We start from the raw sequence: 18,440 nt of genomic DNA on the forward strand, positions 1-18,440 counted from the left end.
TCACTCAGAAGATAATTATTGTGTTGTTGTCCAAGGATTGTCAGGGCAATTTGATTCTGTGCCCCTTTCTATTCTGTGTTGATACTGTTTTAATGTTGGATGGTGTCCTTAGTGTAAGGATGCCAGTGTGGCTCTTCAGATTTTTTTTCCCTGTGGGACTGATATCTGGGCCTTATTAGTATAGTATTGAGTTTGATGGTCTGTCTTGGAGAGCTTGTGTATGTGTTTGAGTGGTTGTGTTGGGTGGTATAGGTGGAAAATTTTTATATTGGGTAGTAAGATTTTTTTTTTTTTTTTTTTCTTCTTCTTCTTCTTCTTCTTCTTCTTTCTCTTCTTTGTCTAATCCAGATGTGGGTGGTGCTTGTGTGATGTAAGAAGATGATTCATTGGATTATGCTTAGGGTTCTGGCATAGAACTGTGTGCCAGTTATTTTTATGTGATGATCTGTGGGGAGGATTGTAGTTTCAGTGTGCTGGTGTCCATTTGGGGTAGTTTTGATGTATCCTCTTATTACTCTTAGTGCTTTATTCTGTATTGTTCAAAAGTTTGCATTTGTCTTTCTGATAATTGGGAACCACGCAATGGAAACATAGTAGAGGGTGGTTCTTATGAACTCCTTGGAGATAGTTATTACAGGATGTTCAGGATAAATTTGACACTTTCGGAAAGGGAAGAAAAACGTCTTATCATGGCCAAAAATTTATATTTTCTTAAAATTCAAAGTGCATTTTTTAGAGGATCTTTTGCCAAATACAGCTCACTCAAAGAAGCCAATCTGAGCCTCCACCATAGCCTCCAGGTGGGACCTGAACCTGCAGCACATGGTGTCCGTGAGACACCTGAACACCAGTTTGATCTTGGCATTCAGCTCATCCTTGGTGTTCGAGGTGGTACAGTTAGTGTCTTTTTCAACTGCACCCCACACATAGTCCATGGGGTTGCAATCAGGTGAGTTGGGAGGCCAGATTTTGGGACTGATGAAGTCATAGAAGTTCTTAGACAGCCACTTCTAGGATTTCCCAGAAGTGTGACACAAAGCCAAATCCTGTTGCCATATGTATGGTCTTCCTGCAGCCACCCTCTCCACCAAGAGCTTGACAACAGTAGACAGCAACTCAATATAGCCATTTGAAGTGAGTCCGAGTCCCTCTTCAAAGATGTGGGGTGGCATGACGTGACCTTCACTGGAAACACACCCAAAGACCATCACAGTTTGAGAGAACTTGGTCTTCATGAAGTGCAGGAGTTCATGCGGACTATAGGCTAGCCGCCTGTTATTCTGCATGTTGTGCAACTTGTCCTGGCAGAAGTTCTTCTTGTCTGAGAAGAACCAGAGCATCCCTGGCTCGACTGAGTGTTTGACCTTGTTGAGGAGTTTCTTGGGTTTCGTAAGGCAGTTCTCTAGGGCTTTGGTAGTGAGTAGTTGTTCCTTGTGCCTCTTGTATGAGGAGTAGCAAAGATCCTTGTTCACCAAGTTCCACATTACCTTGCCTGGATTTTGCCACACCTTTTTTTGCAGCTTCTCGACGAATTTCGTTGTATGGACAGAGTCAGAACGTCTGCTATAATCCTTCCTGCTAGCCACTGCTTCCACATCTCCATCACAATTCTCCATCTCTCATCTCATGGTATTCAAGGAGCACTGGGCTGCAGCTAAAATTTCCTAATTTTTTAATTGGGCACAAATCTTCCAATATTCTGGTGGTTTCCAGTCATCCATACTCTCTAGCTCTCATACCCACCAATAGTACATAGAATCAGCTATCTATTGCACTTTACCTCTATTAAATCCTTCAAATGGTTCTGAAATAACAGAAGATAAAAAAAAAATCAGATTTATCCTGAACACCCTGTAGAGTTTCTTTCCATTGTTCTAAGTGTTGTGATGGATTTTAGTGGGTTTATTTCCTTGTTGAATTTAAGTGATAGAATTTTAACATGTGGGATGAAGGTGGCTAAATGGGATGGAGTGATGGTACTGGGTAACCTGCTCTCTGTATAAACTATCCTATGAGAATTCAAGCCATGAGAGGGTCTGTGAGGTTTCCAACCAGAACCCTAAAATTTAGGTCATTAAATGTGCATGGTTGTGCTACAGATGACAGTAAAAGGGAAGAGATAAGTAGTATGTTTCTGAGAAGATGGAAGCATTAGTGTTAATTGAAACTAAATTAAAAGGGAGGTGTGATTTTGAGTTTGGGAGTCTGGTGTGCAGTGTCGAGTGAGGAAAGGGAGAGGAAGGGAAGATATAGCTCTGCTGGTAAGTGAGTTTGAATGTGTTTGAGATGTGGTGTCTGAGAAGTATGATGGGGGTTACTAGGCTAGATAGAGTGAGAAATGAGGAGGTGAGGAGAAGAATGGGGGTGGAAAGGGAGTTGGAAGATAGGGTTGATGAAAGAAAATTAGGATGGTTTGGACACATGGAAAGAATGAGTGAAGAAAGACTTGTAAAAGAGGTATGGAAGGCAGATGTGGAGGGAGTGAACATGAGGGGACATCCTAGGATGAGGTGGAAGAGGGGAATGTCTGTTGAGGAAGGACTGGAGAGGACAGAACACGGGTGAATGGAGAATGGTTGTATATGGATGATGATGTGATTGCATGAGGTGGAATGGGGGGTGGGGTAGTATGTGTGAGCAAAGTTTGACGCAGCCCGAAGGGATTTCTCCCCGTCTTCTCCTTTTATGCAATGGGGGGATGGAGAGGGGGGTCGCCAATTTAATGAAGCAGCCTTGCTGTGGATGTGCTGTGTCTTTCGACACTGCTTCTGACCCAGGGCAGTGGACAAGGTGCAGGGATGACCTGTCATCCAGGAGGTGCTAAGATGGGAGGGAGGGTAGAGGGGTGTGGAGTGTATTCAGGGATGGAATGGGTGGAAATGATTTTATGCCTTTTCCTTTTTGGCCACCTCCCTTGTAAGGGGGAAAAAGCCTTGGTATATGTATGTATGGTAAGTGATGTGATAGGGATGCATGTGGTGTAGAGGGAAGTATCTCCAAGGTTAATGCACTCCTTCATTCCTTTGGCACCCTCCCTTCCCTTATCTACAGATTAAATAACCTCACTAGCAAATCCACTATAACCATTTATCCCTTATTATACCACCCATCCAACTCATGTGTCTTACCAGCTTTCATAATTTTCAATGCTCTTTGTACCTCATCTTTTCCTATGTCCCTGTCATTTTCATCTCCCATCACAGTAATTTTCCTAGCACATTCCAGTACCATAATTAATCCCTACCCTCTTCCACATTCAAATTTTTTTTTAAATACTCCACCCATCTTATCCTTACCACCTTCACTTCACTACCTTCTCCCACTGCCACAATAAATCAATCCCTAACCCCATCCACATTCCACAATCCTTTGAAATAATCTAGCCATCTTCCCCTTACTGCCTTCACTTTCTCTAACATTTGCCCATCTGCACCTTCCTCTTTATCTGACTCACCCTCCCCAATTCTCTTCACTTCCAGAACATCTTTTTTTCGCTTTTCAAAATTCTCTTTCCAACTCGATGATGATTGCTGTATTTCTTTGTTTGGCTTGGATAGGGAGAGGTGATAGGTATCTAGTATAGCCTTTCAAGTGATGCAGGGAACTTAAGTTGTGTTTCTTGTAAGCAAATTCAATCAGATTTATATTAGTGGAGAAGGATATGTTTGTTTTCCCAGTTTGAGATGAGTCCTTGACTTATTAAGTCAAGTCAAGGAATTGCAGGGTAGACAGGAAGGCATTGTGGGAGATATTGCAGAGATAAGGGATAGTGGGAAAGTTGATCAGGGCAGTTAAAAGCTTTTGCATGAGTTGTAGAGTTTGTGTTAGAGTTGGGAATGGTGACAGTAAGGGGTTTGAGGTGAAGATGAAGCTGCACCAGGGGTGTGCTATGTTACCATGGGTATTCGGTATGTACATCTTTATTCATTTTACCACCCTGGCGACTGTCACTTTGCTTGGTATAGTGATTTATATCCTACTGTCAAGATTGCAGGAGTCACCATGAGCAGGCCATCTATGAAGAAAGATTAGCAGATACCCTGCCACACCACTCAAACTCTTGCAAAACCCAAGTATGCACTGTCCATCTAGAGCCATGAAGGATCTGAACATCACATGGAATGACACCATCCTAAAAAATGTCCCCATGCCCATATACTTTGGGATGACATTGGACAGCACACTGAGCTTCCTACAATACATAGAGAAATTAAAGATTAAGTAAAAGCTAGAAAAAACATCCTATATAAGCTGACAAATACTAGCTGGGGAGGGGCTGATCCTTAGACCCAAAAGCAGACGGCCCTTTTACTATGCAGCAGCTGGATATATCTCCTCAGTATGGGCTTGTTCATGTCATCAAAGAACTTGAGGACAACAACACCTCAAAAGAATGTCTCCAACAATGGTCTGAAACACCAGCATCAGATCAGTTCCTAACCCATTAGCAAGGGAATCTTTTCTAAATGGCACATCACTAAATAGAAAGTGATGGTATTCACTCAGTAGAGCACAGTGCAAAGTTGGGTGTACCTGAATTAATAAGATGAGATGGGGATATACAAGTGATCCCAACTGTGACTGTGGCAAGATACAAACCATGGGCCATCTTCTGACACAGTGCCCACAAGGACCAAGGTGCTCCAAGAATGACCAGAGAGAACTGAATGAACCAGCCCTCACTTGACTCCACTGATGTGACAAGATATGAATGAATGTGTACATGGATGGGGTGGTGGAAGAGGTAGATGTGAGGGTGATGGGCAGAGGATTAGAGGCAGTTAGAGAGAGTGGAGGGAAATGGGAAGTAAGCCAGTTGTTGTTTGCTGATGACACTGTGCTTGTAGTGGGGCAAAGGAAGGTCTAAGGCAGTTAGTGACAGAGTTTGGGAACGTATGTGATAGAAAGAAGTTGAAAGTAAGTGTGGGCAAGGTGATGATGAGATGTATAAGAGGTGAGGGTGGCAGTAAACTGGAGGTAAGTCTTAAAGGAGAGAGGTTAGAGAAAGTGGATAGGTTTAGATATTTAGAGTCTCATGTAACAGGGAATAGAGGAATGGGGTTGGAAGTAAACTGTTCAGTGAGGGAAAAAAGTAAATGTTGGGGGGGGGGAAGTGTCATGAGAAATAGCTATTTAGGGATGGGTATGAAGAGAAGACTATATAAAGTGATGACTGTGTGGGACAGATTTGGAATTAAAGGGAGGTAGGAATGAGAAATATTTAAATGTGTTTGAATGACTTGATTACAGTATTCAGGTCACAAAAGAGGATAGCTACCTTGACAGAAGAAACCTTTTGATAAGGGATTGAAGTGCTTTAGGAGGTAATGAGAACAAATTGAAAAAGACATCTAAAGAATGTGAAGAAGTGCAGTTTTCCATACAGATGCATAGATACTTGGAATAGCTTAGGCGGTAGAGCCCAAGCGGGAACAATACATAAATTTGAATATAATTATATTTGGAGAATGAGGAGAGGCAACCTAAATTGGAAGCATATGTAAATTTGTAGCCAGGTATGATAATTTGATTGGAGAGTAAGAGACAGGACCCCATGAGCATTGCTCCTTTCCAGTATACTACAATTAGATGAATATATTTGCAGTTCATACTGTATCCTTGGAGCAGGTTATACAGTAGTGTCCCCATCTGAAACAAGATCTGGATCCCTTCACCCATATATTATTTGTTTATTTGTTTGTTTATTATTATTATTTGCTTGATTTTCATTTATTATTAGTTATCTGTCAATATATTATTATCTACTATTTACCTGTTTGTTTATTATTTAACTATACCTATGCATTTATTTATTATTATTTGTATTATTATAATTTTCATTTATTTTTCTTTTATTTATCTTAATTTTTTTCTGCATCCAACCTAGTTATGGACCAAAAGGTCTCCTGTTGGTATGCTCCTCCTTTGTAATCCTTTGTAATGCCTCAATTTCACCACAGAACTCTTTACCCTACATATCTAAAACCAACACACCCTTTACTCTGCAGTACTCATCAAAAGTATGTGACCCCTACTCCCTGCAGCTGCTTATTCATGATGAAAATAGGAAGGCATTTTCTGAGGTGAAATTATGTAGACAGAATGTATCTGGCAACTCCCTGCTGTCACACTGATCCAACAGAGTGGAATGTAAGGGAGAACTCAGCCAGTCATTCCCACACTTCCCTGGGAAGAGCATTTACAGGTTTTTAGCTCTGTTGCCACCATCACTTTCAGTTCCCTTCTCTCCTTAATTATTGGTTTTAATTCTGTTAACTGTTCCTTCTATGGTATATATTTCTAGGTAGAGCATTAATGGACTATGTAGTGGTAGATAGGAAGAGTTAAGGATGTACATGTTCTAAGGGGAGAGAATGGGGGAATATCAGATCATTTTTTGGTGGAAGGTAAGTTGAGAGTGGAGGATAGATGGAGAAAGAGGAAAAGGACAAAAGGTAGGGAGGTGCTTAGAGTGAACTGCTTAAATGAGAAGGAAAAGGAGGAGTACAAGAAGCTGAGAGAGGAGTGGGAGGGAGTGAAGGATAGAGTAGAACTAGGAGTGGAGGAGGAATGGGGATGGTTCAAGAAGGGAGTCACAAAGTGTGCAAAGATGGTGTGTGGAACAAGAAGGACGGGAGGAAATAGAAGGAAGGGTAGTGAGTGGTGGGATGAGGAAACAAAGAAGGTTGTAGAGAAGAAGCAAGCTTTCACAGATTGGTTACAAAATAGGACGAGGGAGTCATATGAAAGGTACAAAGAAAAGAGAAGTAAAGTGCAAGGTAAAGGAGGCAAAGAAGAGAGCAGATGTGAAATGGGGTAAGAGTATGACAGAAAGTTTTGAAAGTAATAAAAAGATGTTTTGGAAAAAAATTAAGAGAGAAAGAGGAGGCAAATCAAGTAGAGAAGAAAAGGTAAAAGGTGCAGATGAAGAGAAGGCAGTAAGAGCAAGATGGGCAGAGTATTTTAGGGAGTTGCTAAATGTGAAAGAGGATAGGGAGGGAAAGATAGTTGCAGTGGGAAGTGCTAAGAAAATGATCGTGATTAGTGAGGAAAATAGAGGATGAACTCAAAGTTAATAAAACACCAGGGCCTGATGGTTGGCATCCAAGAATCTTAAAGGAAATGAAAAATGAGATTGTTGTTCAATTAGAAATTATTTTCAAGAAATCCATCATATCCGGAGATGTCCCAAAAGAATGGAAGCTAGCTAACGTTACTCCCATATTCAAAAAGGGTGACAAAAAGAAACCAAATAACAATAGGCCCATAAGTTTGACTTCAATCATAGGAAAAATAATGGAAACTATCATCAGAGATGTTATCGAACATCATTTAGAAAGTAACCATTTGATAAATGATAGCCAGCATGGTTTCAGACGGAAACGTTCTTGCGTGACTAACTTACTCAAATTCTACAACAGTTATCTCAAATTATGACAAAAGAAACAATACATACATACATATACCAAGGCTTTTTCCCCCTTACAAGGGAGGTAGCCAAAAAGGAAAAGGCATAAAATCATTCCCACCCATTCCATCCCTGAAATACACTCCACACCCCTCCACCCTCCCTCTTATCTTAGCACCTCCTGGATGGCGGGTCATCCCTGCACCTTGTCCACTGCCCTGGGTCAGAAACAGTGTCGCAAGACACAGCACATCCACAGCAAGGCCACTTCATTAAATCGGCGACCCCCCCCCCTCCGTCTCCCCATTGCATAAAAGGATAAGACGGGGAGAAATCCCTTCTGGCTGCGTCAAATTTTGCTCACACATACTACCTCACCCCCCATCCCCCTGCCCATTCCACCTCATGCATCTCAACATCATCCATATACAACCATTCTCCATTCACCCCTGTCTTCTGTCCTCTCCCGTCCTTCCTCAACAGACATTCCCCTCTTCCCCAAAGCCCCCTTCACCCCCTTCACCCCATCCGTCCACCTCATCCTAGATTTAATATATCTAGACTTTGCAAAAGCTTTTGATACTGTCCCCTACAAAAGACTACTTACTAAATTAGCTTCACACGGAATAAGTGGTAGCCTATTAAGTTGGACTAGTAATTGGTTGAATGATCAAAAACAGAGAGTTGTTTTAAATGGAAAAACTTCTAGATAGAAAAATGTTACAAGTGGAGTTCCTCAGGGTTCCGTTCTTGGACCACTTCTATTCATAGTATATATAAATGATAGACCATGGACTAAAATCTAATGTTTCCAAATTTGCTGATGAAACAAAACTGTGCGGAATGGTAAATGATCACTTAAACCAATCAGATATTCAAGAAGATTTAGATAAATTACAGCAATAGTCTGAAAAGTGGCTAATGAAATTTAACACAAGTAAATGCAAGGTAATGCATATAGGTAAAAATAACAGTAAGTACGATTACAAGTTATTTGGAAATTCGTTAACAAAAGTGAATAGTGAAAAAGATCTCAAATCATCCAATCAGTGTATTTCAGCCTCTGAGAAAGCAAATAAGATTCTAGGACTGATTGCACGATCTTTTGACTTCAAAAGTCCATCACTCATTAACAAGCTATATGAATCGTTAGTTCGTCCACATTTGGAATCTGCTGTTTCCATATGGTCACCGAATCTCATTAAAAACATTGACAGACTGGAAAAAGTACAACGGCGAGCCACAAAACTGATTCCAAATATAAAAAATAAATCATACAAAAATCGACTAAAACATATGAATATGTTTTCCCCAAAAAAGCGTAGACTCAAAGGTAACTTGATACAGGTCTTTAAAAATCTAAAGGGAATTGACAACATCAAAAGTGATAATTTTCACACTGAATGAGAATCAGACAAGAAACAATGGTCTCAAACTGTCCGGAAATAGATTCAATTTGGAAGTGGATAGAAAGATACCAATCACCTGTTAGTGTTTTTCTATGTTAAAGTAGAGGAAAAGTAGTTGAAATTGTAATGAGAAATCTTGGGCCTGGTCCACCAGATGGGGCTGCATCATTAGATTGGAGTGAGAATGTTGATAAAATGTGAAAACAGTGGCAGGAAAATGATTCTCTTTAGTGTTTGAATTGCAGGACCACCAAAAACAGGTACTTTGGTTTTGAATTATAATTGCAAAGTTTGCAAACTACAAGACAATTTTTTTTACATAATTTTTTTTCTTTTCTTTTCTTTTTGCAGATGTGTGATATGCATGATAGAATTCATGGTAGGGGACAAGGTGCGCTACTTGCCTTGTATGCACACCTACCACACAGAGTGCATTGATGACTGGCTTATGCGCTCATTCACATGCCCCTCGTGCCTGGAACCTGTTGATGCTGCACTCCTGAACACATATGAAACCAGCTAGTCTTGCATTGTTAGCTTTTAACTTATGTTGCAGACTAGACTAAGGATTTTAAATCTAATTTACCTAGTTTTAATCTAGGTAATTAGAGCAGCTGATTGTTGAATTTTGTGAATATCAGTTCAGCATTTCAAATTTAGAGATAATTTTTGTGATGTGGAACTCATCCTTGTAGAAAAAAAAGACCATAAAGACAGTTGAAAGCTCACATGTTATTTTAAAAATAATAAAGGATGGGCACACTGGAATTATGTTGGAGACTGATAGCTCATAAGCTATCATCTAGTGCCACCCTCAGTTTTTGTCATGATATGCATAGTCTTCTTGTATAGCTCTCAGACTATAATTGTTGATATTATTATCATTGCTATATTATGAAATTAGTTGTACCAAGACTGTACTTACCCTTGACTTGACGCTGTTCCTTGCCAAGTAAAACCTACAAGTAACTGAATACTGTAGGGAATATGCAATGGATATCAATGGGGGTTGGTGATCAGTGTATTCACAGGGTCTTAATTTGCTCTCCTCCCTTTGTTGATATTCATTGCTTCACTCATTAGTAAGGATATTGATCATGAAGTAAAGCAGAGGTTCAAGAGAGCCTTACCTTGTAAGCTGTGGCTGTGGTTTTTTCATTTAGTCTTTTCTTGTTCTCTTAGGGAAGGCTCTTTATTCTTCTCAGATTCTGCTTCCAGCTGGACATGCAGAGAGTCATATAGTGGCTCTTCACCAGCATTACTATAACAGGTGACTAATAGTGATGAGATGGATTGACAGTGGTGAGATGCTGCCAGAACATTACCTTATTGAAATATGTTTTTAAAAATTATCAAGTTGAAGAACCTGTGATTAAGTCAGATTAGATATTTGTCAGCAGTGATGTTCACATTCAAGATTTTGTAGTTTGCTTTAAGAAAATGTAGGAATTGAATATTACTTTCATTGATAACAATAACTTTGTATTGGTTTACTATATGAATATTATCTTTGTAAGTCATCCCCATCAAAGTGTGACATGTTTATTTACTTCATATTTTAGATGGTAACTGGTTTAACAGTTATTATATTTTTGTTTTTAAATCACTTCTTTCTTATACTGTATAGTGTTGTATATTTGTGATGAAAAAAGAAGACCAAAAGTAGTTAAGAAATTTTTCTGTCAGTGATGGGAATTTGTGATCAGATGTAGAGGAAGCATTATCCTGGGTTCTAGCTTTGAGGTATGTGTTTATGTACCCCTAGTATGATTGCTGTTGATGTAAATGAGAGATTTACTGTGATGGGCATTCTTAATTTTAGTCCAGTATAGCAGCAAGTTATACCCTGGCATTCCTTCACTTTGCCTGATGAACACTTCTTCAAGCTGCATATATTTTTCTTATAATTCTATTGAGATTTAGTATTTTGAAAAATTGCAGAGACAAATTCAGTCTGATCTAGTCGTCTCTGTTCACAATAGATAAGGCATATTGAGAGGTGGAAGTCCTTGTGCCTCAAGTATGAATTGCTTAGGAGACTTATGATCTCTCCCTTAAGTTTAAGTGATAACAAGAGAAACTCTAAATTTATTTGCTACTCTATCTTTTGGCAAATCTTCTTTTCTAGGAACACAGAAGGATGTGTGCATAAAATTGCAATATTATAATTGTTGCCTCAAGTTTCACTAAATGGGAAATCTGGAGCCCCACAGTGGCTAACAGCAGTCCTTGGGCCTTCCATAAATCTCTGGGAAAATACTCTGGACTTTTTGCGTTGTATTGGTTGATATGGGACTGTTTCTGTGTGACTGGTTACTGAAAGTAGTAGGAAGAGAGCAGTTAACAATTGTTTATGTGTGAAAAAGTGTAAGTACACTTAGTTGACAGAGATGTTCAACCAAGTCCAGAGACTGAAAGTCAGCCCCTCAAGGCTGCACCTCCAAATGGAGATGAGGGGTTGACAGGATTTGAAAAGGGGCAACTCTGCTGTCCATCTTACAGGAACACCAAAAGCAAGTACCCATCATTGGTCCATATGAAAATTGTATGCCATTATAATTAATTATGGTTGAACTCAAAGCTATAATCTTGTGCAGTTCATGGAGTTAGCCTTTTTATTATTATAATTAACAAATGGCCAATGGTAAGGAATAATGAATGAGGTAAAGTTGGACTGTTTTATTAATGTTGCTTTCCCCAATATATACCTAATTTTTTCATCAAAGTTCTAAGGGAGCTATTAATTTCAAACTCAGTTTTGTATACTTAATTTTATATAGAGTATTGATAGTAATTTAGGTTAAGTTATAAAGTTTGAAATAGGTCTCCCACCTTTCTACTTCTCTCTTTCTCTCACCATATATATATATGTTTATATATATGAATATATATGTAGATATATATATATACATATATGTTCATGAATATATATGTATATACATATATAAATATATATATTCACAGAAGCAAAATGTAGTGACACATTTGTAAATCTCGCAGATAATCCACAGAGTGAAAGAAAATTTGGGAGAACATTTAACTTCTATATTTCGGCTACAGCAGGTAGCCAAAATAGAAAAGTTAAACATTCTCCCAAGTTTTCATGTACTCCAACTGTGGGTTATCTGTGTGATATATATATATATATATAATATATATATATATATATATATATATATATATATATATAATATATATATATATATATATATATATATATAAAATGTATAAATAATATACACACACACCTTACAAACACAATAGCAAAAATATGTGAAAAGGTTATCAAAAGTAGATTGGTTAAACATCTGGAAGAAAATAATATACTAAATCCAAAACAATTTGGCAATAGACACAGAAGATCATGTGTCACTAACTTGATTTCCTTTTGCTCGAAGCTAATAGAAATAATGCAAGAAAGGGACAGATGGGCTGATTATGCTTTCCTAGATTTACAAAAAGCATTTGATGAAGTACCACACAAAAAGCTACTAAGAAAAATCGAAGTAATAGGTGGTGTACAAGGAAAGTTATTTAAATGGATGGAAGATTTATTCAACAGGAGAAAAATGAAGGTGGTACTTAGAGACAAAAACTCAACCTGGGAAGGAATGATAAGTGGAGTTCCACAAGGTGTATTGGCTCCAATAATGTTTGCCATATATAAATGAGATGATGAAGATGTGGAATGTTATATGAACTTCTTTGCAGATAATGCAAAACTACTAAAGAAAGTAAATACAGAGGAAGAACATAAGAGTGAAGAAGACTGCAAGAGTAAGGCCTACACTGTAAACCACTACAGAAAGACCTTGATAAAGTCTGGGAATCGAGTCAAAAGTGAGAAGTAAACTTCAGCATCAAGAAATGTAGTGTAATGGAGTTTGGAAAAAGTAAAAATAGAATATCAGGGCAATATAAAATTGGTACAAAGGAGGTAAAAAAAAAGTTAGTTTGGAAAGGGACCTAGGAATAATTATCAGCAAAGACAAGTCACCAGACAAGCATATCAGCAAAATAGTCAGAGAAACCTTCAATTTACTAAGATCAGTGAAAGTGGCCTTTGACTACTTGGATGAGGAAATGGTAAGGAAAATATTAGTCATACTGATAAGACCAAGATTAGAGTATGCTGCAACACTATAGACACCCATTGCAAAAGAGAATATAAAGAAATTAGAAAGAATCCTAAGAGCAACGACAAAGATGGCACCAACACTATAAATTGACATACGAACAAATATTATCCAAACTGGAACTACCAACCCTTTAACCACTTCAATACGGGACTTAAATCTCGCGGGCAGCAGCCAATGCCAGCCATATGACGTAACGAAATAATATTTGCATCATAAAATATAGTCGCCGCTTATATCGATCGTTCTCTCTTTCACCCGCGAATTTTGAAAACCACAGAGAATGGTATTCAGGGCGCATTTGGGAGAATGTAAAAACACAGGGGCGACTACAATAAATATAATCAAGACGCCGATATGGCAGCGTTGCGAATCCACTTGCTCCTCATGACGCCTACGTGTGCGGCACCGTATGGAAGGGGTTAACAAAGAAGAGAAAGAGGAGATCTATTGGCCATTAACAGAATTATGAAAGGGATGGAAGTCCTCAACAGAGAAGATTTATTAAAGTGGGATAAAAGAAAAATGAGGACATGAAAAGAAACTCAAAAAGGATAGTTATAAAAGAGATCTGATAAAGAATAGTTTCCCACACAGAGTGATAGATATCTGGAACAAATTGAATGAGGCAACAGTGCAAAAACTATACAAGAATTTAAGAACAAACTAGATGCTGAGAGATACAAAGACAGGTCACTACGAGCATAGCTCTCTTCCCATATAATACAACTAAGTAAATACAACTAAGTAAATACATACTATCAGACCTCCCCAACACCACTTCACCATGCATGAAATTCGACAAACATGACCATGATTCATGATAGCACAATTATAGCCCGCCAGGTCTTTTTGTGTGCCAGTGTCTGGAGAGGGTCTGGGAACCTGTTTTTTCCCATAAGGCCTGTTATTCGCCCAACATGAATTTTGTCCTGCACGATGGCCGGAGGAACCTAACAATCATGTTGGTCAAGGTCTTGATGGTATATATATATATATATATATGATTTATAACTATGTATATGTAGATATATATGTATACTTTATATATATAGATATGATTATACATATGTATAAGTGTGTTTGTGTGTATTTACCTAGTTGTATTATACGGGAAGGGGAGGTATGCTTGTGGTGACCCGTTTTTGTATCGCAAGATCAAGTTTGTTCTTAAATTCTTGTATTGTGTTTACACACAGTTTCTATCATTCTGTGTGGGAAGCTGTTCTTTTTCAGGTCTCTTCTGTAGTTATCCTTTTTGAGTTTCATTGCATGTCCTCTTGTTTTTCCTCTGGAAGAGAGCTATGCTTGTAGTGACCTATCTTTGTATCTCTCAACATCTAGTTTGTTCTTAAATTCTTCTATAGTTTTTTAACACACTGTTGCCTCATCCAATATGTTCTAGGTATCTACCACTCTGTGGAAAACTATTTTTCAGATATCTTCTATAACTATCCTTTTTGAGTTTCTTTTCATGTCCTCTTTTTTTTCTTTTATCCCACTTTAACCCATTAAACTCCGATGACAAGATGTCTTGTCATTTGGTCAAATAAAACAAAAAATTATAAAACACCAAAATGTTTGATCCAACACCAGAAAAATATGACGTCAGTCCTCGCTTCGCTTGCGAGCGAAGCGAGGACTGACGTCATATTTTTCTGGTGTTGGATCAAACATTTTGGTGTTTTATAATTTTTTGTTTTATTTGACCAAATGACAAGACATCTTGTCATCGGAGTTTAATGGGTTAATAAATCTTCTTTGTTGAGGACTTCCATCCCTTTCATAATTCTGTAAATAGCCAGTAGATCTCCTCTTTCTCTTCTTTGTTCCGGGGTTGGTAGTTCCATTTTGGACAATCTGTTCGTATGTCAATTTATAGTGTTGGTGCCATCTTTACCGTTGCTCTTTAGATTCTTTTTAATTTCTTTTATTTATTTATTTATTTTTTTGTTATTCATTTGTTTTTTTGTACTGGGGTCCATAGTGTTGCAGCATACTCCAGTTTTGGTCTTATCAGTATGACTAATATTTTCTTTACCATTTCCTCATCACAGTGGTCAAAGGCCACTTACGTTGAGCTTAATAAATTGAAGGTTTCTCTGACTATTTTGTGGAGTAAAGGAGTGGTGTTGGGAAGCAGGAACTGGATCTTGATGAACTGAAATCCATCAAGGTCCTCTTTTAGACCTAGAGGATGGACAGGAGTGTTGTCCATAACAAGTAAGACGTGAAATGGCAGATTCATCTCAAATAAATATTTTTTCACAGAAGGACAAAATACCTCATTGATCCAATCATTAAAAAAAAAATGTCACGTGTCACCCAAGCTTTGCTGTTGGACCTCCACATCACACTTAGCCTGCTCTTCTGGACTTTACACTTCTTGAAGGCTTGTGGATTTTCTGAATGGTAAGCAAGCAGCCATTTCACTTTCAAGTCACTGCTTGCATTGGCACAAAACAGCAGCATGAGATGGTCTTTCATTGGTTTGTTACCGGGCAATGCCTTCTCTGCTGTTATACAGGTTTGCTTCGGCATCTTCTAGAAGAGACCCGTTTTGTCACAATTAAAAACCTGCTGTGGCAGATAACCCTCAGAATCCACAAGCTTCCTAAAGTCACCAATGAATTTCTCCGCTGCCTTTGTGTCAGAGCTTGGTTCTTTGCTATGCCTCACAATGCTGTGAAAGCCTGTTCTTTTAAACTTCTCGAACCACCCATGGCTTGCCTTGAGTTCTTTTCTTTTCTTTTTGCAGATGTGTGATATGCATGATTGAATTCATGGTAGGGGACAAGGTGCACTACTTGCCTTGTATGCACACCTACCACACAGAGTGCATTGATGACTGGCTTATGCGCTTATTCGAGGGGATGGTGGTTCAAATCCTGCCACTGGCAAAGTTGAACCAAGGGCATGGTTCATTAAATTCCACGCTACAAAGTCCTCTGTAAGGGGCACTGTCCTAGCCTTCCAATGGGAGGAGTTTGTGACATTAAACCATATCATTAAGAAAAAAGATCGAAGTAAAAAATCCAAGATCTAGTAGAAATTTTCAAGCACTGGCAACACTGGCTGAGAAGCAGACAAGAACAAGCTAGCCATGATTCACAAGGAGACGCTCCTCATGACTCATGGCTAGCTAGGTAGAAAAGAGTCTACACATCAGGCATGCAACTTGCAAAATGTTGCTTATTAAACAAAACTTCGTTCATTAAGTGAATAAAATTATTTAAAAAAATTTTGATTGTTATGCTAATCATGCATTATGTGAGGTGCTTGTAAAGCAAGGTTTGACTGTACGTGGATGGGGTGGTGCGAGAGGTAAATGTAAGGGGAACAGGCTGGGGATTCGAGATGGTTAAAGAAAATGGAGAAAAATGGGAGATGAGCCAATTATTTGCTGACAACACCGTGCTTGTACCAGGATCAGAGGTGGGATTAAGGAAGTTAGTGATGGAGTTTGGGAAGGTGTGTAAAAGAAGGAAGTTGAAGATAAGGGTAAAACTAAAGTCATGAGATGTACAAGGGGAGACGATGGCAGCAAATTGAAAGTATTAAGGAAGAGAGACTGGAGGAAGTATTTACCTAGTTGTATTTATACAGGAAGGAGAGCTATGCTGATAGTGACCTGTCTTTGTATCTTGCAATATCTAGTTTGTTCTTAAATTCTTGTATGGTGTTTGCACACACTATTGTTTCATCTAGTTTATTCCAAACATCCACCACTCTGCGTGGATTTTTTTGTTTTTTTCTCTCTCTCTCTCTCTCTCTCTCTCTCATATATATATAACTATAATTTTTTTAGTTTCTTTTTATGTCCCCTTGTTTTTCTTGTATCCCACTTTAATAAGTCTTCTCTGTCAAGGACTTCTATGCCTTTCATGATTCTGTAAATGGCCAAGAGATCTCTCTTTTCTTTGTTCCAGGGTTGGTAGTTCCAGTTTAGACAATCTTTGCTCGTATGTCAATTTTGAAAGTGTTGGGTCCATCTTTGTTATTGCTCTTTAGATTCTTCCTATTTTCCTTATATTCTTTTTTTGTACTGGGTGTCCATAGTATTGCAGCATACTCCAACCTTGGTTTTATCAGTGTGACTAGTATTTTCTTTACCATTTCCACATCCAATTAATTAAAAGCCACCTTTTTCGATCTCAGTAAATTGTAGGTTTCTCCAACTATTTTGTTTATATGCTTGTCTGGGGACATGTCTTTGGTGATAATTACTCCTAGGTCCTTTTCATAGCTAACTTTCTTTGTACCGATTTTATATTGTCCTGACTTTTTTTTTTTTTTTCCCTCCAAATTCCATTATACTAAATTTCTTTATGTTGAATTTCACTTTCCACTTATGATCCCAATTCCAGACCTTATCCTGGTCTCTCTGTAGTGATTCACAGTCTTTTTCTGTACTTTAGTAGTTTTGTGTCATCTGCAAAAAAGTTCATGTAGCATTCTACACCTTTGTGTCATTTACATACATAGCAAACATTATTGGAGCCAATACAGAACCCTGTGGTATTCCACTTATCATATCTTCCCAGTTATAGTTTTTATGTCTGAACATTACTCTCATTTTTCTCCTATGCAAAAATCTTCTGTCCATTTCAGTAATTTTCTGTGTACACCTGTTTGTTTTGAGTTTTCTTAATGGTTGTGTGGTACTTTGTCAAACGCCTTTTGTAAGTCCAGGAAAATACAGTCTACCCATCCATCCCTTTCTTGCTTTATATCAATTAATCTTCAGTAAAAACATCAAGTTTGTGGCACATGATCTTCCCTGTCTAAAACCAAATTGTTTTGGATTTAGTATATTGTTGTTTTCCAGATGTTATCCATGTACTTTTGATGACTTTTTTTTTTTACAGATTTTAGCTATTGTACTTGTAAGGGAGACCGGTCTATAGTTTGTTGGGTCTTCTTGTTTCCCCCTTTATATATTGGCATGATATTGGCATTTTTCCAGTCTTGTGGTACTTTTCCTTCTTTGAGTGAGCAATCTATTATCTTGTATATTTTGTCCATTAGTTCATCTATACATTCTTTTAGTATCCAGTTTCCAAATCCATCCGGGCCATGTGATTTTCTGACATCAAAGTTCATTATTTGGTCCCTTATTTCATTGTGTCACAATTATTTCATTCATTGGGATAAATGGATAGCCTTAGATGCTTGGGTGTGAATGTGGCAGAAAAGGGAGGAGTGGAGGTAGAATGTAGATTGTGAGAAGCAATTAAATGCCTTGGTGGATTAAAAAGTGCAATGAGAAGTAAACCTTTGGAAATGGATGCTAAGAGGAGATTGTATTAAAGGGTGATTATGCCAACAGCACTGTATGGGGCAGAAACATGGGACATAAGAGAGGAAGTGTTTAAATGAGAAACGAGGAGGATAGCATGGGTGGAAATGGAGTTGGGATAAAGGGTTGATGAAAAAGTATTGGGATGGTTTGGATACATGGAAAGAATGAGTGAAGAAAGATCAGTA

At 38.2% G+C, this 18,440-nt stretch overlaps 1 protein-coding gene across 1 annotated transcript in view; it reads left to right on the forward strand.

The window, feature by feature from the left end:
* Positions 1-10,482, forward strand: part of LOC143037240 (uncharacterized) — a 41,648-nt gene extending 31,166 nt beyond the window's left edge. The window contains exon 4 of the mRNA XM_076205368.1: positions 9,169-10,482. Within this exon, the coding sequence (XP_076061483.1) occupies positions 9,169-9,340 (172 nt within the window). The 3' untranslated portion in view covers positions 9,341-10,482. The remainder of the gene's footprint in view (positions 1-9,168) is intronic.
* The last annotated feature ends 7,958 nt before the right edge of the window (positions 10,483-18,440 follow it).

This window comes from Oratosquilla oratoria, chromosome 2 (assembly GCF_046742065.1).
Source record: "Oratosquilla oratoria isolate Oo_2021 chromosome 2, ASM4674206v1, whole genome shotgun sequence".
Taxonomy (NCBI): Eukaryota; Metazoa; Arthropoda; class Malacostraca; order Stomatopoda; family Squillidae; genus Oratosquilla; species Oratosquilla oratoria.